Here is a 21,795-nt window from a genome sequence, read left to right as displayed (position 1 = left end):
CAAAAGGGGGGAAATTTGGGCCGATCGAGACAACAATGTCCCAGGGGGTTTTGGGGGCATGCCCCCGTGAAATTTTTGTGTTCTAGACGCCCGAAAATAACATTTGAGGCGTTGTGGGCTATCATTTTTTTCTTTCTTTTTTTCTTTTTTTTTTCTTTTTTTACCTCCCAAAAGTGGGGGGGCCGGGCCGCCCCCCCCTAAATCCATCCCTGCAGTCACATCAGTTCCACATTCAGTATAACAGTAAGCTAAAAATTGAACAGAGAGTAAAAGTTGAATCAGAATTCCACAAACTATTGATTGAAGACCCAATTAGGAAATTCAAACTTCAAGTTGCAACCCACCGACCCCCTAGAGTGCTAGGTCTACAGTATATCATTCTTACATTTTACAACATGTTTCATTTCCATGTATTAGAGTCAAGTTTAACATTATTACAAAATAACACATCTTTCTATGTATATTTCCAGTATATATTAATAGAAGACTAGAGCTAGCGAATTTGATGATTTCTGTCAAGGCTTCAAGACCCACCAAAATATTGTGGTGACCCCTTGGTGGGTTGCGACCCACAGTTGCATCAGTGTTGCTACCTATTTTGAAATAAAATTCTTTAAAATGCTCTAACAATGCTTAACACTTAAATATTATATTTTGTGAAAATCAACACTTCTGTATACAAAAATCCCCCAAATACTGTAATTGAATATGATATTAGTATTGACAAAAATTTCTTCACACAAAGAAGAGCAGCCACAGATCCATCACTGCTATAGATTCCAGATAGGAGGTTTGAGGGAAAATCATTGTTTACCCTGTGATTTTACATATTACTTTTTTTCTACCAGCAACCCTGTTTACAAATAAGATACAATACAAACAGGCACAGATACATTATGTTAAACACAAGAGACAATGATTTATGTACAACCTAATGGCAACGGCAAGTTACATTTCAGGCCAAAGAGACTCTAAATTACAAATATCCACATAACCCTGGGCCCAGCCCAGGGGTAACATATCAATGGATGCACCGAGTGTAAATGAGGTTGAGTTTCAGGATATTATTCTGCATTTAGTTATATTTTATAATTTTTTATGTGAAAATGCAAGAATTATTTTACATAACACAAGAAAGAGGAGGTTGAAGAGGATAAGTCTGCCTGTATTTGTATCGATAGCTACCGGGTGCTATACCTGAATGAAAATTGCATGCTGGCTATCAGTTGTAGTGACAGCAGCAATATTGCACATCATTAAAATATTCATCTTCTGTCATTGTGCTGAACTCCATACTAATACATTAACATTACTGCTTCATGAACACTGGCATCGAGAAAGTGTAAAACATACATTAATATAACAGTGACAAAGTTCTGATTTAAAAGTTACGTATATCAGGATTTATCTTTCCGTATACTGGTCCAAAACATGCCTAAATATGGTCATGACTACATCACATCATGACCATAGGCACATATACATAGCTTTGTATACACACTTCAAGAAATTCATCAGCATTACTCAAGCTTCCGCATTTAAAGTTATGTTCAGTCTTAAAAACTTGTTATCTCCATTATAAAACAGTTCCACTTCCAAAAATTTGATCTTCTTTATCAATGGTTCTGAGAAAAATGCCTCTTCCTCTGGTTTATGTTGTACTAGCACCAATAATTTCACCATAAACCATATCTTTACTTTTATGTTTCTCAAATATCAATTACTGGACATTGTTGTTTATGTACACTTTCTTGCTGTATATACAATTTTTCAGTTTCTATGGAGGCCGCTTACTGTGAGAACAATCATAATGTTTTAAATCAATTGTCTAACAGTCGTCATATATATAATTTATGGGACTAAAATAATTCAAATCTCCATAACACTTGAGTTGTCCACCGTCACTTTGATGAATAACGTGTCATTTTTCACGTACTTGCGACTCTGTAGGAAACTGTGCGAGACAAAGGTGGGGTAACCATAACCAAGAGACTCGATGTCTTTGCTCGGTCTCTGAAAGTTTTTCCAGGAGGGATCTGGCGTGAATGCCTCCTTGATATGCATACGCTTGTTTGGTGGGTCGCTCTGGTCCATGAGGGTAAACGTGATAGGTAGCGTGAAAGGCCACGGTAGCAGCGAATCGTACTCACTACACAAAACCTTAATATACAGCGACAGCGAGTTGCCTTCGCCAGAACCATTCCCATTCAAGAAAACGGTCGCTTGTAATTTATATCCATATTGACTAGTATAAAATGGTAAACTTCGCAGCTCAATACCGTGTGCACTTTTAGCAGATGCAAATTTTGACGCATAGTCTGTGATCCTCCACAACAATGTTCCATTCATACTAGTGTTAAGGGCGTGTAATTTATTTGTGAGGGAGTCAATCTGTCGTTTCTGTCTGCGGACAACTTCACATACAAGAACCAAGTGTTGGCTAGTATTTTCTTTGATATGTGACTCAAGACTATATCTTGATCCCTGTCAAGAAAAAAAAAAACATAAATCTCAGGTTATGAGCAAACGATTTTTAGTATTTGCAACTTGGGAATAATTATAACAGCAGTTATAATGGAAGAACTTGCATTAGTCTGAAATGTGACAGTTATTCTTTTCTCTTTCGATAATATAATCAGTAAACCGGTAATTACAGGTTTTTTGCATTTTACAGATTTTAAAAGTTTCAACAAAACATGTTTTATTTTCAAGTTGATGACTAATTCTCAAGGATAATATATGCCTTGACTTTTTAGATGCTGAAAACAAAGACATTATTATTTATTTATTCATTTATTTTGAAACTCATTATAGAGGGTGGCTAATATCACTTTTTACAGCCTTGAAAGCTTAATTTAAGCCATATTTTTTTTTTTTAATTAAAGGTAGGTGAAAAGGGTGATAGGCTCTAGTTGGCAAAATAAATCTCCAGCACCCATTACACCCTCCTGTAGATTCACCACTGAAAGGTATTGAGGAGTCAACAATTTCAGATTAAAAAATGTGTTAATAAACACAATAAATATTTCTCCCTTACCCTAAATTTACAACCATGCTCTCTAAATGGACAAGTCGCTGCCATGGAAGTCGAACAGGTTTCTCTAACATGCTTCTCCATGTCCTCGCGTGCAATCTTCTTCTGGTCGCATCGGTTCGGACAGGCGATCAAATAACGGGGACATTGGTGCAGATGGTTCTGCAACGTATCGCATACAAAGTCTTTGAGGCAGTATTTGCATGGCACAGTGCGCTTCGGACATTCATTTAACATGTGTTTGTTGAGGAACCTGCGCTGTAATTCACCTCCGCATTTGTGCTCGCAGAATACCAGCTCGTACTGGCAATTCCCACTATGAGCCTACATCAAGAAAAAAAAAAAAAAAATTTGATTACTGCATAATCTAACATACAAGCATTCTACATAGATCTTATAAACATTTTTCTGGTAATTGGAGTACAAAAGTCAATCAAAAAAAAAAATTGGAACACATAGTCAATCATAAAAATCTGCAACTCTGCTCAACTGCATGGTAAGTATTCCTGTACATGCTAATTATTTATAAAGCGTCCACCCACTTTCTATTCATAGGTGAAGAGAGACAAATGTAGATAAAGCATTAACCAGCCACGAACTCGAGACCTTTCAAGTGAAACACTCAAAGAATCATAATAATAGGCAAATAATTACAGATATTTGTCACAAAAAATCTTGCCAGTGGGAAAACAGAGTTCGTTCCACCGAATAAATAATAGCGCAAAGTAGAAATTCTGCCTGTTTACACCATAGTTTATAGCATCTACAAACATTCGCCAAAAAGATTAAAATTTTAAGTCCAATTTTTTGGTGTAGCAAATTAACTTCTGGCAACCTGCACATGAATACAGTTCAGTAGGAAGACTGGCAAAATCGTATTTATGATACTGGATGCTCCCTAAATGAACTTAAGACAACGATGTCAAATAGACTGGAATGGAAGGAATGCAAGTCAGTCTGAGCATGCTCGGCCTAAGCAGTATTTAAACTACTGTAAAAAAAGAAACCCATCTCGAATTGAGCCCCCTCTTTAGTTGGCAAAAGTAATGTAGCCTCGATATTAGAAGCCCATCTCCTGGGCTTCTTTTCAAGATAGCACAGGCTTTTCGAGATAGTACATACAATATACTGTACATGAATTTCATGAATTTTCAAAGAAACAAAAGCCTTTAAAAACACACTTGGTTTACACAGTAGTTTGGGTGATTTAATGGTGATGTAATGCTGGTTAATACACTCCACGATACAGACTGATGTTACAGTGGCCTATATTTATTGTTTTATAGTAATGCCCAAAATTTGATGCCATCTCGAATAGAAGTGCACCTTAAGTTCGCAAAAAAAGAAGCCCAGGCTTCTACGTGAGGTGTTACGATATGGGCTGGCCTCGCAGGCAATCCAATCACAGGATGGAAAATTCAAAATATTTACCAGGCACAGAAGGATAGATTTAGACTCGCCTATAGTGCGAGCAATAAAGCAATGTCATTTAAAACAGTTACATAAAGTAAAACAACAAGAACAAGAAGCATATTACAAACCATTTGATGTTTAAAAACCATAAAATGTTTGATCTTGAGCTTCCAGAGCTTGATTCAGATACTGGCAGTATTCAGAAAACTACAGCATAAATTTAACAGAAACATCAACAAAGACACCCACACCAAAAGTGATGATGTGATGAGCAGACACAATACATTGTCGTTCAGCGTGTGTGGACATACATAAATCAAACTATTATCAATTATCATAACAATAGCTTGTATGGCCCAATGGGTTTTAAATCAATAGCTATCAATAGGTCATTATCTTTAATCTTTCTCTCTCGTTGAATATTAATTGTTCTAAATTGGCGTCAGTGACTCTTGGGAAGCATCCAATGAAGGTTTACGGTTGATAATTCAAAAGTGTATTGACACTGTCCTTTATCCACACTATCACAATAAATTTGTGACAAATACCCATACATGGGTATGATGATATAATCATGCCCATGGGTAATTCATGCAACAGAGCCTTATATTCTATATTAATGTATATTTTCTATAAAAGCTTTGCTGCTTAATAAGAATTTTAGTTTAAACATCACTTTAATGATTTAAATATTAAAACTTTATATTAATAGATGCTTTTGTATAGCTATATAAAACCTATTATAGTATTTGGCTATTGCTTTTGTATTATATTTTTTAAAGATTTCACTACATTTTTTAATGACCAAGGTACAATATTCATATCATCCAATTATTATTAAGCCGCAATCGCACTGGATTTAAAATAGGGAAATTTTTACCGAGACTGTGGGTAACATTCCAATCTGTCTCTTATACACATCTAGATGTGTATAAGAGACAGGGACTCGGTTAAATTAACCGCGCGGCTTGGGTAAGTTTCCTGTCAGGTAAACTTCCTGTGCTGTTCGCACTGGACTAATTATGGTAAAACTAGCCAACGTGTTGGTTAGTTTTACCAAAAAAAGTCCAGTGCGATTGTGGCTTTAGTCTAAAAATACATTAAATATATTACGGGTGGATTGCTATAAGAAGTCTTTAATGCGAAGCCACCTGATAATCATAAAGTGATCTATAAAGATCATTGCTATGTTATGATAGACTACAGTGCTACGCCAACAAGGACTCTAACTAAGCACTTCAACGTGGAATAACCAGTTGCTGGCTTAATTATTACAGCCTGATTGAAAGAGGCTCTACTGTAAATCAGTCTCTAAACATATTTAACATTACAGTCATATATGCATTGAATTTAAACAATCCTTTCTAATATTCATTCAAAGCATGTTTTTTGGCCTCAGAAAATCCGGCATGACTTAATTTCCATTTAATGTAGACTTCTATGAACTGATCAAGAGTGATTTGTGCTAGCAGGGCATCGTATTTGATATTCATTACGTGCAGTATGTGCTAAGAGAGAGTGGTTGTTTTTCCAATACATGATGCGGTATTAATCCAAGATAGTTTTAGAGGGGTAGATATTTCTTAAGACTGTCTGCGTTAAAGCTGTCTATAATAATCGATCAGTTAATACTAGCTGTTTAAGACAGTTTTATAACAATCTGTTCTTGGTAAATAAACTGTTTCAGGTACCAGAGGTTAAAAAAAAAAAGATCAACGACTTCATAGATACATTGTATTACGACCTACCTCTAGCCTATCTCCTGGAAATTCTCCTCCACAAAACTCGCATTTTGATCTTTGCTTCGGACAGTCGTAGCGGAAGTGTTCATTCATTAGCATCCTGGCCACCGTGGCGCCACAGTTGTAAGTGCACGGAATCAGGTTGTACTCGCATGATTCAAGGTGAGTCTAAAAAAAACAAGTTAAAAGTGAGAATTAACTCAAGTTGTACTCAAATAACTCAACATGAGTCAGGGAAAAAAATAAAAAAATTATAATATATTACTGAAATTATTTTTATAACAAAATTAATTGCATTCTTAAATTTAAAAACCTTATAACATACAGAAAATAAATTATTATAATTATTTTACTGATAATAATAGCACAAGAATTTACATCTCAAAAGTAATAAGTAGAATAGCAAAAACAAAATTAATTGCTTTTGTACAAATGAAGAACAATAATTTAATGTAAAATAAAATGTTCAAATTATTATGAAAATAAATCAAAATATTTCATTAGTTTAAGAAAAAAACAACTGTTTATGTAAAAAAATGTAGTTTTGTTGGCATTATTTGATAATATAAAAATTGTTTACCTAAGCTAAATTTTTAAATACTGTAGGCTTTAGTACAAAAAAATTAATACATATTGTTTAATCAATGAAACACAAAAAATGCATTCAAAACCCAAGGATTGCAAACATCAAAAGCAGTCTATCATCCCAAAAAGAAACACTATGTTCGTAAATCAAATCATCTAATTAGTAGAAAGCTATAAACTAGTTTACTATTACATGTAACATATCAAAATGTTAGAAGGAAGTATGCTATAACAAATACACCATCCATCAACATATTTTATGTCTTTAAATTCCTCATCTATAATCAGAAAGATATCTGAACACTTTCCCACTAAATAGCAATGCATCAAGTATGTCGTCGTCCAATAGATGATATATGAATATTTTGTGACAGAGTGCTCGCAAGTTAATAAACACATTAAATGTGATGGTTTACATCAATCAAGTAGGTTCTGCAATATCCATTTAGACCTGCTTTTTAGAATCGTGTTTCACATCTCATCTCGCAAATTTCTTATTTCTCGAATCTTTTATCTCAAATTATTCTAATCTCTTGATGCACTTATCTCATGACTATCTTATTTTTCAATCCAACATTAATATTGATGACAACATCGGAGATGAAACCGGTGCAGTTGAGATAATGTTTCACATCTCATCTCCTGACTAATCTCGCAACTCTCTTATTTCCTAAATCATTTATCTCAAATTATCTTATCTCTTGATTTAATTATCTTATGCTTACAGGTATCTTACTTTGCAATCGAACATCAATATTGATGACATCACAAATGAAGCTGGAGATTATGTTTCACTTCTCATGTCCTGACTCATCTCGCAACTCTGTTTTCTTGAATCTCTCAAATTAATTATCTCATGATTATCTTTATTTTTCAATACATCATTATTACAACATCAGAGATAAAGCCAGTACAGTTCGGATAGTGTTCCACATCTCATGTCCTGACTAACCTCACAACTCTCTAATATTTCCTGAATCTCTTATCTCAAATTATCTTATCTCTTGATTTAATTATCCTATGAGTACCGGTATCTTATTTTGCAATCGAACATCAATATTGATAACACCAGAGATGAAGTTGTTGGTTATGTTTCACTTCTGATCTGCTGACTCTCTCATATCACTACTCTCTTTTTTCTTGAATCTCTTATCTCATATTATCTTATCTCTCAATTTAATTATCTCATGATTATCTTGTTTTTCAGTCCAACATCAATATCGATGACAACGCCAGAGATGAAGCCGGTGCAGTTCGGATAACCTTTCACATCTCATCTCATGAATCTCTCATCTCCAATTATTTCCAAACTCAACAGTGTCTCACATATGTTTTGTAATGTAGTCTTACGGTATTTCAAATTCAATCACAAAATTTAAAAATTTCCACTCGCAGAAGACAGTCCTTTCTGCAATATTTATTTACATTTACAAAAATCTTCATCTATCCATCATCACAACTCTCTCACATTTCTAGATGTCACAGTCCTCCCTGAATACATATTACTCCTTTGAAAGGAGTAAATTACTTCTACTTCTTATCAATTACAAATACATACTAGGCCTGCAAACTGTGCATTGCATAGGTTGGCTAATAGCTGATATATTATAGACAAGTAATATAAATTGATATAATTACCTGTAATGCTCTTAGTTTATCATGCCACTTACAGCCCTCTTTGTAAAATGAACACTTTACTGTCAGAGAAAGTATATCATCTGCCATGGTCTTGTTGGGCAAAATCTGAAAAGGGAAGAAAAATCAGGTTAAACGTAAGCTTATTTACTTATTAGTTTATATACACCATATTATTAGCGATGCTGGCAATCAGGCCTGGAAAAAAAATGTTTGTGCCTCCGACCATGCAAGTTGTCTCGATAAAATGCCTCTAGTATGAAATGTTGTGAAATGTTGTCTGTACACTTGCCCAACAGGTTTTTTTTAAATATTTTTTTCCCCCAAAATGCCTATGATGAGACATTCATGTTGCCTTCGGCTGCTGATCACATGTTTGTGTACTTTTTCCAGCTCTGCTGGCAATAGACAGTATCACTTAAGTGACCAGGGATGGATTTAGAGAGGAATAAACAGGCATTTCATGACTGTGAAATAATAGTCTACAGTAGTTGGTTTAAATGAAAACTTAAATGTAAGAACTTTGAAAATATTAGTTTATAAATCAATGCCCAGAGAGAAAGGAGTTGCTCCAATCCATCTGAAATGTTTAGGTGCTAAACATCTGACCAGCTCACTTAGACTATTATTAAAATATGAGTGTGTAATAAGTACAGTATTGCAATTTTTCTAGTTTTATCATTCTACTTGGTGCCATTTTGGTCTTTGAACACTTTTTAAATTCATATTCTCTGGGTGCTGTTGTACAATTATGTACATTTTTAAGTGTTTTTGATGAAACTGTTAAAGCTTTTTTAGAATTTTAATTATGTGCAATTCAGTATCTGTATTTTTTATGTCGGCTTTATGTGTATATCATATTTTTATGTCAATTTAAAAATTTTTAGTATTAATGATTTTATACTAATTTTTTAATGTGCAATTTTGGACCCCATTGAAATGGGTTGCATTTCTGATGCTCATTAATTCAAACTTTAACTCATCTTCATTTGGATGTGCACTTTTTCCAACAAGATAGCAAATATTATTTGTGCATGGCAAATTAGTATAAAACTTAATAATTGTGAATGCTTTTGATCTAGCATTGTATTCGCATTATAATTCTATGTCTCTGAATTATTCATGACATCTTGAGGTCACATGAGGGTTACTAGAGGCAAAAGTCATTATATATTTTGTATAAGCAGTCTGATGTAAGAAATGATGATGTATTTGTGATGCAAATGTCAAGTTTAGTCTTTAAGAAGTCCTGAGTTCTCTCATTATATTGTTCTAAAGCAGTGCAGCTAAACATTTTTTTTATCATTCTGAAAGTGGTTCCTTGTTCTTGGTGTATACGCCTCAACGCCCCATAGAAGGTGTAAAGCAAGGGTAGCTGTCTCGTATTGAAATTGACTACTTATTCTTAAAGAATATTTAGTGGTTTGTAATCTAATACTGAAAGATATTACTTCAATTTTATCAATCTTCATCTCCTGAAATCTAATACAGTACGCCATTACTGATATTTCCCTGTCAATCGATATACAGTATATTTTAAACGGTATTATTTTTCATCCACTGTAAATTATATACACAAACATCTTTGCCTACTCAGATTTTTTTTAATATATATTATAAATGCACATTTTTTTTCCTGCAATAATAAAACAGTAAAATTCAATATAAGAGTCAATGACAAAACAATTTAAATTCAAAAATATAGTTGTAAAAAAATAGCATTATAGAAAGGAGAAAAAGCAAAGATAACCCATAAAAATGTGTGCATTTATCAATGATGTTAATGTAATGTTTATTCTACTGATTACAGGAACTTAAGTGGAAGTGAAATCAAATAAGCAAGAACGAAAGTAGGCACTTGAAATGATGGTATGTTGATAGCAAGTGTATTACAGCAATTGACTTGGTTTCATATAAACCTTCCGCTTGAAAGCCTTACATCGATTATTATAATGATTATTTATCCTTCAATATTGGGATTTAACGAGTAGGAGTAATTAATCACCTCACCCCCAACCCCCTCTCTGACACTGGCCACGACTCATCAAACCAAAAAAGGAAAACAATTTTTTTTTTCTCTATTTAAAAAAAAATTGTTTTTGTATAATAATACTCTAAAACACCGGGGTCCGAAGTTGGAAGATAATTTTCTGGCGATCTATTTAACAAGCTTTTCTTTGCATCTAATTTTGTTTTGCTGCTTCTGGTGAAATGAAAACCACCACTTACCAAATAAAATTTGTAGAAATTACAATCCTTAATTTACCAGAAAGTATAATGTTGTTTTCATTAATATTTAAATAACTTACATTCATAATTCGCTATTGATTTCTACTATAGTAATGAGTATTAAATTTACCGTAATAGGAATTTTATTATAGTGATTCACAAATTTTAGACCTTGTCCTCTTTATTATGTATTTGTTGACAAAAACAACTGAATTCAAATAAATATGACAATTCTCATTAGCAACACCAAATCTTGATGATTCCTGCTATGTAAATAACTTCATCAGTATTAGTGGTAAGCTTATACATAATGAGGTATTATCAAGATTATTTAGAGGTCAAAGATGCATTCCATAAAAGGAATTATAATGACGAATCCTAACTAGACATAAACATACAAAGCTAGTTGTAATAGGTCATTAGGTCACATCTTCCACTCTAAATGTGAAGAAAACATGCATGGTTGCAATAAGACAATATTAATTCATATTAATATATTGCAACACACATATCAACTCCAAATAATAATTCATAGGCCTAATATGTAATAATAAAAATGCACATGGCATCAGCTGGCTCCCATAGAAAGAATTTCTCCTACTCGGTTATAAATTAAAACCAAATGCTTAAATGGTAGAATTTAGAGATACATGTATTCGGACTTCCTGATTTCATCTGGGTTTTACAAAAATCCATCAATAATTATAAATTTAACGTTTCTTTTATTAATGAATTTTGGTCTGAGTTCATCCTTTCCAACTCATCAATTAGCTACCTACACTTATTTGATGGTATTTCTTTATTATGATTAAATAGAAACTTTGTATTTGTAATTAAATAAATGATTTTCTTCTACATGTCTTTGTCAATTTTTATATCAAACTTTTTAATCTATGTGTATCAACCTGAAAAAAACCCTAATTTCTTTCATATGATGAGTAATAATTGTCATAAATCTTCAAAATGAACAAAAAATATATTAAATTTCTTCCACTTGGATAAAGAATCATATTTTGTATCCTCATGTTTGATTGAGTTCACCCGGTGAAAATAATGCAACGATGCAATCACACTGACGAAAAATGAAAAGATTAGCTTATCAAGCCTAACTTGACATTCCTATTGGTAACATAATGTTTACCACATCACTGACTCATGGAAATGACGTTACCAAAGTGTTAGCTGACTCATGGATAAAACATGAAGTTATCAAATGCCTTATTCAATAATTTCATGTTTTATAAAAAAAAACTCTTCCCTCGAATAAACGCATCCCTTGAATAAACGCATCCCTCGAATAAACGCCTCCCTCGAATAAACCCAGCTTTAAAACCCTTTTCAACAGTAAACGTCCAGGGCGTTTATTTGATTAAATATGATAATATACATACAATATATGTTTGATACAGAGTTTCCATGCATGGTCGTTACGTTGATTTATGATGTTGACTGGCCAGCAAAGGATGCAGTTCAAGTGAATTTATCTCATAACAAAGACACAAACAGGAAGCCAACTATTATGAACACATGCAGGTGAAACAAGAGCAAGATGAATCTAAACTGTAATGAATACTTCCTACATACTAAATAATGGTGTTTAATCCAGGTGGAAATTATAACAATAGAAATATATAGGCCAACATACCATAAATGAAACTATTTCTTTGTACAAAATCAATATTATACTGCATATTGGAAATACAAATAAGTGTAAAATGAAATGTCTGTATACTTGGTATGTAATTAATGGTGGTGCCAAGATTTGCCAGTCAAAACTGGTTGACCTCTGCCCCCCTCTCCCAACCTCACTGGCGCTGCCAACTGTATGTTTTGAAAGCTAATCTTTATGTTCCTGCGAAAAAACACACAAAATGTCATCAAATGCGCCTCACATGGATACGATATACCGCAGGACATATTTGCTAAAATTTCTGTAAGCACGAGTCATTGAATTGGGTAGTAGTTTAATAAGATATTTCATATACTCCATCTTTTAATGAAGTGTACAGTTACTTTTATGAAACTGGTAAACATGAAAAACACATGTATAGGTACACTTCCATGGACATGCTGTACTAATTTAACCCTGCACCACTGAGCTAATGAGTACTTAACAGGACAGGAAAACAATGATTAACATAAATCCAATTACTGTACAAAAAATTATGAATACATACATTTTTAAAAGATAAATCAATCACATGTAAAAACAACTCCTACATCTTCCAAAAATTAGTGATTGCAAATAATGTACACCCAATTAAAGTCATACCGTTAGATTAACTAGTTGCTAATTATGCCAACAGAATTTTTCTAATGAGGTCCTTACACATGCCATGCACATGGGTTGAGTCTAAACAAGATTCCTTTTAATAATCACCACCATTACTCTTTGCCAATGTACTACAGTATGTCCCTAATTAACTGACATGAAGACCATGCCGTTAGAGAAGACGGGAAGATAAACAAAGGAGAATAGAGGATGCAGATAAGGAAGAAACCTTTTTAGTATGGAGATAAATTAGACTGACTATTATAATAATGCTGAAGAAAATATAACTTGGACACAAAGAAATGCTTTGAGCAGCATGGATGCTTAATCGATGCAAACAACTAAAGAGTCTTAATTTTCACAATGATCATAAAAAAATGATGTTTTAGTAGTCAGGCAATAGACCCATTACGCTAGGGTTGGTCATGTGATGTATTTAGTGGGTATAAATTGTAAACAGGCAGCGCGAGTGATGCTTGGTAATAGGAAAATGCGTGGCTTCTTCTGAGTGTTTCTGCGGTGTACGGTAACATTTGATGTTGAATAATATTGGTTGGAATGCCAGTAAAACTATATCATATTGATTGGAAATTGGACTTTAGATTTTTGCCGTAATTATTTGCTAATACTCCAAAAGATACTGCCTCAAACAGTTTAGGTACGCACAAGAGTTAGGGAAGATGAGAAGGTGACAAAGGAGAAGAGAGTATGTACAGTATATAAGGAAGAAACCTGTTTGGTATGGTGATAAGCCTAGACTATCAAGATGATGAAGAAAATATCATTTGGACACTAAGAAATTCTTTTATTAGTTAGCAGCATGGATCAAACCAAGGGATACTATACTCTATGTAAACAGATAAATATAGTCTAAATTTTCACAATGATGTTTTATTAGTCTGTCAATGGACAGCAGGTCAGGTGATATCAATGGGAATATGTACATTTAAGAAAAGGGAATGTACACAGGCATTAAAGTGTAGAGTAATGAATAATTAAATCATAAACTTAATTTAAAATTCTAAGTACTGAAAGTAGCAAAAACCATGAGTAGGGTTAGGGAAATATAAACACTAGGTGGCCTCAATAACTGGTGTCTATTATAATGAATTCATACTCATGGTGAACAAAACTTCATAGGTTTTGTTTCATATATAGTACATATAACTCTCTACAATTCATGCCAATACAATATACAATATATAATGAGGCTTTTTAAATTAAAAGTTGACATAATAATTACAAAGAGGTCTAATAAGAAACGACAAATTTACCACAAACATTGTGGAAACAGCTTCTTTTGCACCCACTTGCAAATGAACTTTAGGCAACAAAAAATACTGGTACTTTACCAAAGCCATGCAGAAGTATGAACTGTCACACAACAAATGAATGACCTCTGATATAAGCAGCTAACAAAAAAATAGGGAAAGACATAAAAGAAAAGAATACAATAAATATTGTCACTTAGGTAAAAGTAGGACAAGTTTTCATTGCTTGTTTACTTTATAAGGACATGAACCTTTCCAAAAAAAAAAAAAACACCTTCCATAGGACAAGGGTAGAAATGATTCATGACTGGAACTGTTTGCATCGCTATACATCAAATAACAACAATGCATTTAAATAAACAATACTCTTGACTCTTGAGGAACCCCTTTGACTTAGTACCTTTCAGATGTCATTGCAACACCTCTGTATTCTGTTAAGTAACAGTATAATTGTTGAGAGCAGCTTAACTGGTGGTAGCCGCTGAGTGTGCATTGAACTGTGGAGATATCTTCAGACCTATGATCCCACCTGGTTCAATTCTATGGACAGTGGCCCTACTTCTGGAGGACTAAAATGCATTTTACTAACTCACTATCTTTTTGATTGTTAAAACGTTGGTCCTGTGTGCACATACATTCTCAGAAAAGAGCAGGGAATGGTGCAGACTCTAGACCTTTGGGTGTACCTCCGAATCCATCACCATGTATATATGCTGTCTATGGTAAAGTTTGCCTCTGTCTCTTATACACATCTAGATGTGTATAAGAGACAGTATATATACTTCTAAAATGTATCGCAAAATGATTAAAAGTTAAATTATTTAAATAAAAGCATACTGACCGATTACCAAGGTGAACAGTAACTCAATTGTTCATTGGGTTTTGCGGATTATCGATGTTTGTTCTCAACAATAAGGCTAAGTTCATTGATAGACTGCTTCTACCTACATCTATTAAAATAAGATTCCTATTGTCTTGCTTGTAGGCCACTACAGATCCTACTACTATACTCTATCACTACACAGATAGTCACACTTAGCATTCTAATCAGATGTTGATTGGTTCACATAAATATACTAAAGTGTCTGTGATTGGCTGACAAATCAACTATCAATCTATGCCACCAATTACCCAAAGCCATGCTTCACCCTGCTCCCTAGCCTAGCACTATTAAAATTTATGCATTTGGCAGTTGTTAAGGCATGATAAAACCATTAGCAAACTGCTTCATGCTAAGCCAAATTAAATATATCCTGTTTCTTAACTGGAGGGCCCCACCAGGGGTCTTGATCCATAGGTGGCAGTGACATACTTCTAGGGATGATTATTTCTGGATGGAGTTAATTACCTTTTAGGTCAATACACTGGATTATAAAAAGCATCTAGGCCTATACAGTAGTTATTTACATCATTTATATTATAGAATCTCTATTTAATAGATTCTATGACCGCAGTTTATCAAGCTAGATGCAACACATACTGTAGCCACATTTAAACATGGTGCACCTCTCAGTCTCACACATTCAGCCCAAAGACTGAATCGCACATTTAAGAGACGAAAATCTCACTCATACAGTAATAGCTAAAACTATTTGATGGGTCACAGCGAATTATTTCATGTCTAGGCCTATCATTCAATTCATGAGACGAAACCTTTACCAACTTCATTGGGTCATGACTGCTGGAGGTAGTCCATTTCAAAAGCAGATGTCCTGATAAATCTGCCTATTTTTCTCCTTCCAGATAAGAATGCATCCGAGCATTTATAAAAATAAAAAAAAGGAACATTTATAAAAAAAAAAAAAAAAGAAGAATCCCGGGGAGCATCACTCAGACCCACCACCCAAGAGAATATGTATTCCAACACGATTTCCACGTCTATCAATCACTCTAACTTGACATCTACTATTGTGCTGACCACTGACTGTACAGATGCGAATAATGATGTCAATTTGTGAGCAAAATAGTCACATTGTTTGGTAACAATAATATGTACAGCAAACATGAAATACCACCAGCACATCATCAGGGAAGCTTATGGTAAAGTTTGCCTTTTGGGCGTCTACCAAAGCATTGCCCTTCACAGCATGAATGCCATGGTCAGTGAAGAACACCACAATTTATTATTCTTTGTAGACACAGATGACACATTCTGTGGAACAAAGGATTGTTTTTGATTTATGTCTTTTTTTGTGCCACGATAGAAATTTTTGTCTTAAGGATATTGTAATAACCATCATTCATCCTTTGTTAAAAAAATTTCTGCCAATATTAAAAGAATATTCACTTTTATGCTCAAATTTATAAATAACATCACACGTAAAATACATACTGATGCACAGACTGCGTAATTAACATAACAGTGTAGACAGAGCCTGATCGGTACATACACAAAAATTAGCTATTACTTGAGAATCATGGTCTTTTGTAGATCTCAAAAAGTGCCCACATGTACAGTATGTTTCTATCCTCTCCAAATACCCACATATCCTCCCCAAATACCCAAGTGTACATGTATCCCTATCCTTTCCAAATACCCACATGATACCCCAACATATGGGTACACAAATCCTATCCCAGCTTTCGCATTTTCTACAAAGCTTGAAACAGCAAGAGTGTTAAATTCTGTATCTGGGTGTCACTCACCCAAACTACTGTTTACTATGGAGTTAACTGTATTTACTAAGCTGGGTGGTGTTTGTTTTGATGCCTCTGGAACATAGTGCTTTTAATTATTTAGGTATGATTGGCATCTTACACTTACAATTAATGTCTATCACACTTATAATGATGTTGTTACTTCGTATAATTCTAAGCAGAAGGCAGAATACATATAAGGCCAATTAACAAACAACATGTCTCTTAATTTTTTTTTTCTTGTCCTAGTTTTCTGAAAAGTATGCGACTATCTTTTACTCTCAAATAATATTAATTTAGTCACTTATTAGGTGACCTTCCAAAAGAGACCAGTGTGTCATACACACTAAAAACATAGTTATCAATAAAAATGTAAACAGGTAAAAGTAAATGTGTAGGGTTTTCTGGGTATTGGCTTGTGAAATAAAAAAAAAAAAAAAAAAAAATATTCCAAAACATGATTAGAAACATATTATTTTTATTATTTCTACAAAAAAAGTGTACTAAATAGATATGCCTACTGTACCTACAGCACTCTACAGCAAGAATTTCATTGCATATTTACAACAACTAAATATTTTAGCTAACTTTACTATTTTTAGTACACTTCTTATTCTCATGGACCCCACAACAGGTAAAGTGAACACTTCTAGCCTTTCCCCATAAACTATTTATTTGTCCCACCCCCTCCCCTTGAGCCATAGGTTCTTGGTTACCAAAGTTATATAGAAGGGTCATACCTCTGGCAAAAACATTTTTTGGAAGCAATAATGATACAGATACAGTTTTAATGTCATTCACATTGTGATTGAGATACAGATCCATGACAACAGTTCAGTGGTAAAAAAGATAATGAAAAACAAAAAAAAACAACAAAAAAATTGGGGATCCAGTGATGTTTGCTTTGGTAACAAGAAAAATCCTAACATTCAATTTCAGGATTGATCCCAGGATTATGGGATTGATCACAGGATTATGGGATTGATCAACAAGCACGGCATCCATTAAACCGCACCATCAAACTTGAGTTTCATGGTGAGACAGGCTCTAAATTACCACCTCAACTGATATTTAATTAGACCACAAAAACCAGTCCACAATAGAAAAATAGAACAATATAAAGTAAATAACAGCAGCACTTTTGAGACTAACAATATAGAATTTATTCTCTAGCTTTCGTCCACACAGTGGACTTCATCAGGAGACTGTAGTCCACTGTGTGGATGAAAACTAGAGAATAAATTCTATATTGTCTCAAAAGTGCTGACTGTTATTTACTAACATGGCTATACTTTTTATTCACTAGAAAAATAGAATATTGAATACCTGAAGCTGAACATTAATATTTACTGAACTTGTTAACCAAATAGAAAATATGTATCGTCAATAACATAAACACACAAAATTGAAAATCATTCCTCAAAACTAAACAAATATACAGTAACATACAATGCAGCAAACCACTAAGAATCCTATAAACATTAATAGACATGTACGGTATATGATACTGACTATAAAAAGTTAGTAACAGCTAAAATTGATAAAATTATTTTACTCCCTGTTTATTACCTTTCATATTTATATTGTTATGGATTGTAAAAGTTCATAGTTTGAATTATGACAAAAAGGTAAAAGGAAAAAAAATGTTATCCTGCCTTTTAAAATAAAATGGCTAAATGAATGAATTTTCATAAATTTCACAATCATATTTAATTCTTTCAGTTTTCGCTACCATTTCAGATCATTCAATCATATCACTTGACCGATCGTTATGCCGAGTCTAAATGGTTTTACTTTTGCGTTATGTGCCATTAAATTCATTCATCAACTACTGGTAAATATTAACAAGCAATTCTTGATATGCCCTCCTTGTTTTAAAAATAAACTAATTACGATTATCTACAATAAGAAATACTATAAATTTTTCCTCTGTATGCAGTTCATCATCTTCTGTGTACAGTAAGGCCAATTTTTACTATTGAATAAAAATTAAATAATTTATTACAGTATTATTACTGCATATGCAATTTTTGTTGAGCTGCCTCTTTTTTGACTACCACAAACCAATCATTAAAAAATTATACAGAATTCCAAATGACATCCATTTAGGCCTCACATAGAAATGTGTGAAGGGGAAAAGGAAACAATGCTGGCACTATTCTCCCCTTTCTGAACATGTAGAAGGATTATATATATATTTTTTTTAATTTAGCCTTAAATAGCATAAATGGTTTTTTTTAACATTTTTGTATATAAATTATTATATATCTTTTTAGATTTCCCCAATCAACAACTCTTGGACTACTGTGGGCACTTCGATTTTTTTTTTTTTCACAAGGGAGAAATTAAAAAACAAATTTGCAGGTACCAGCTTAGGTTGGTGATAAAACATGTTCTGTAGTGAACATTGTGTCAAAGTTTACTGGGAGTTAGAGCGGCTTAGGTTAATTTCATATTATCACATCAGCTAATACCTACTGGTAATGGTTCTCGACAATTCACTAAGCTCTACATCCTTGAATAATAAAAAATAATTTATTCATAATTGTTATAATGCCGTATGCGATGTGCCTGTTGTTATTTGAGAATCATATGCATAGATCTTTGTAAATAACATAGAACAATATACTAAAATAATATACAGTAATAATAAAATAGTAGAGTATATTATAATTAATGAATATATTTAGTTAGAATCTATAACAGCATAAAACAAATTCACTTATACCAGTAAATTTTTCTTTCTTAGAATGTTAATATTTGCTGAATAAACAAACACTGAAATAAACACTGAAAATGAAAGAAAACTATATTGTAACAGATGGTAATGCTTTCTGTTATTGTGTTCATATTTTAATATATTCTACATTGGTGGCTTCAAACAATAAAATCTTGAATATTTTAAGTCAGATATAATGTGGATGATGCTTCTACCAGTGAAAATACTTGGCCTTCAAAATATATGTAAATACACAATGTACTTTTAATTCATACCAGTACTGTTTAATGCGGATAAACAATATTCTATACTTACCTTTAGCATACCAAATGCATCATTATAAAAGTAACTAGATCTGGCCAGTGGAAAACAATAACAAAAAGACTATAAATGACTAAAGATATGCTGCTGCTGATGATAATGATAATGATGATGATGTTGAATTAAGATGGTGATGAATGTTAATGATAATGATGATGATGATAAATGATGATATATGATAATGATTATGATGATAATTATTATGATAGTGAGGGTGATGATAATGACGATGATGATAGCTCAGTAGCAAACACAAATTTGGTGATTCCGACACTGGCACATACTATAACAATACTGATGATGATGACAATGATGAAACATAGTATGGTGATACCGTTATTACTCAACAACAACAAAAATGACAATAATGATGCTTAATTATGAAGATAAAGTTGATAAAGGAGCATATTCATAACTCAATAAGAGTAAGGGATGAGATGTACTTTCATCATCCTTCATATGTGGACAAATTCTTGAACGTCACACAATACAAGGTACAATAAATTATGAGCACACTATCTAATAATAATAATAATAATAATAATAATAAGATGTGCAACAATAATTCACAATATAAGAGTAATAATAACATATGTACATTTGTCTTGCTATACAGTAGACATTTCTTACTTAACTAACACACTGTCTAATTAATACTTTATCAGTATTTTGAATTTTTTTACTTAATTAATAACGAAAAGAAATTATAATACGCATCCCAAGAAATGAAATCTAATAATTTATATCTCTACAATTCTTTACTTAATTATTATTATTATTATTATTATTATTATTATTATTATTATTATTGGATATAGATCTATATGTTGTAATCATTATTGCTATTTTATAAAACATCATAAATATCGGAAATTTCATCACAATATATTTCCCTGAAATTCTGCAGTTTGAACAAATATGGCTTGTGACATTTTACAGTCTATTTATTCACCGAATCAAAGATTGAAGATGAAATTTTCCCATTAACTGTCTTTAAAGTTGTTAGGATATTAGATTTGTGTGATTGATGTAATACAGTTTGCCCATCAATATTCAGTATTGCTCCTATTGACATTCGCCCATTACAAGCCGCTGGATATTCCACCTTCCAATCATTGTGTCAAAATATCTGCTTTTCAGGAGCTCGTTTTCATAGCTTTACTTCAGTAAGATTGTCCCTGGAGGACTCCAAGCTAATTTTCAGATCTATGCTACGCTGCGGTTTTAAGTGAATTGCATGGGCTTGGCTAAGATGTATTAATTATGTAAAGCTTTGGTAGACTGATCAGGTCACTGACAATTCTTACTACATTGTCAAAGAATAGTGTAATATAACTGTTAAATTTATTGTTCCAGTGTGTAGTAATATTTTATTATTTCTATTATTTTATTGCCAACAGTAAGTCATCAATAGTGCTATTTGAAAATTAAACAATTGATAACACAGACTTTCAAAAATGACAATGTATAATATTTGCTGAAATTACTGCTGAATTTTATGTACAGTTTAGATACATTTTTTAATGGGTTGAGACCACTTTCTACAGTTAATAAAAATAGATGCTGTATTTATTTTATGAATGGAGCATATTCTTTCCATGTAATATGACCTTAAAATTATGAATACATTATTCTGTACAATTTCTAAAAAATAATTATTGTACAACATAAGTATGATTCCTACCTTATCATAATCCAATGGTAGTCGATCCTCAGGCCATTCAAATACACCAGTACTGTGAGAGAGAAAATTAATGGTGAATATTGTTCAAATAATGGAGATATGGAGAAAATTAGTATAGATAACAGAGACGCGTTATAAGCTGGTAGAAACAAGATGAATAAATGCAGAAGCAGATGTGCTGTGTTTTGGTTTTATTATCATTTGTGTTAATGCTCCGAGCTGAAGCCACTGCTCTATGGCTGGATGACTCAAC

The 21,795-nt window shown here is 32.8% G+C and overlaps 1 protein-coding gene across 6 annotated transcripts in view; it reads right to left on the bottom strand.

The window, feature by feature from the left end:
• Positions 1-386: 386 nt before the first annotated feature.
• The window catches only part of LOC117118417 (TNF receptor-associated factor 4-like), a 39,080-nt gene continuing 17,671 nt past the window's right edge, over positions 387-21,795 (bottom strand). For 4 of the 6 annotated variants that reach the window (XM_033263003.1, XM_033263006.1, XM_033263005.1 and 1 more), the window contains exons 2-6: positions 21,543-21,594; positions 8,413-8,517; positions 6,196-6,357; positions 3,038-3,358; positions 387-2,484 (exon numbers count right to left, since the gene is read on the bottom strand). In XM_033263003.1, the coding sequence (XP_033118894.1) occupies positions 1,870-2,484; positions 3,038-3,358; positions 6,196-6,357; positions 8,413-8,517; positions 21,543-21,594 (1,255 nt within the window). In that variant the 3' untranslated portion in view covers positions 387-1,869. Of the gene's footprint in view, positions 2,485-3,037; positions 3,359-6,195; positions 6,358-8,412; positions 8,518-14,184; positions 14,287-15,022; positions 15,187-21,542; positions 21,595-21,795 lie in introns of those variants that run through there. The other 2 variants (XM_033263007.1, XM_033263004.1) reach the window with 2 other exon arrangements.

Source organism: Anneissia japonica, unplaced genomic scaffold, assembly GCF_011630105.1.
Source record: "Anneissia japonica isolate Jap-2015-1 unplaced genomic scaffold, ASM1163010v1 scaffold695_len1296351_cov181, whole genome shotgun sequence".
In the NCBI taxonomy this organism is placed as follows: Eukaryota; Metazoa; Echinodermata; class Crinoidea; order Comatulida; family Comatulidae; genus Anneissia; species Anneissia japonica.
The sequence above is the reverse complement of the archived record's forward strand: the minus strand, read 5'-3'. Positions and strand labels throughout refer to the sequence as shown.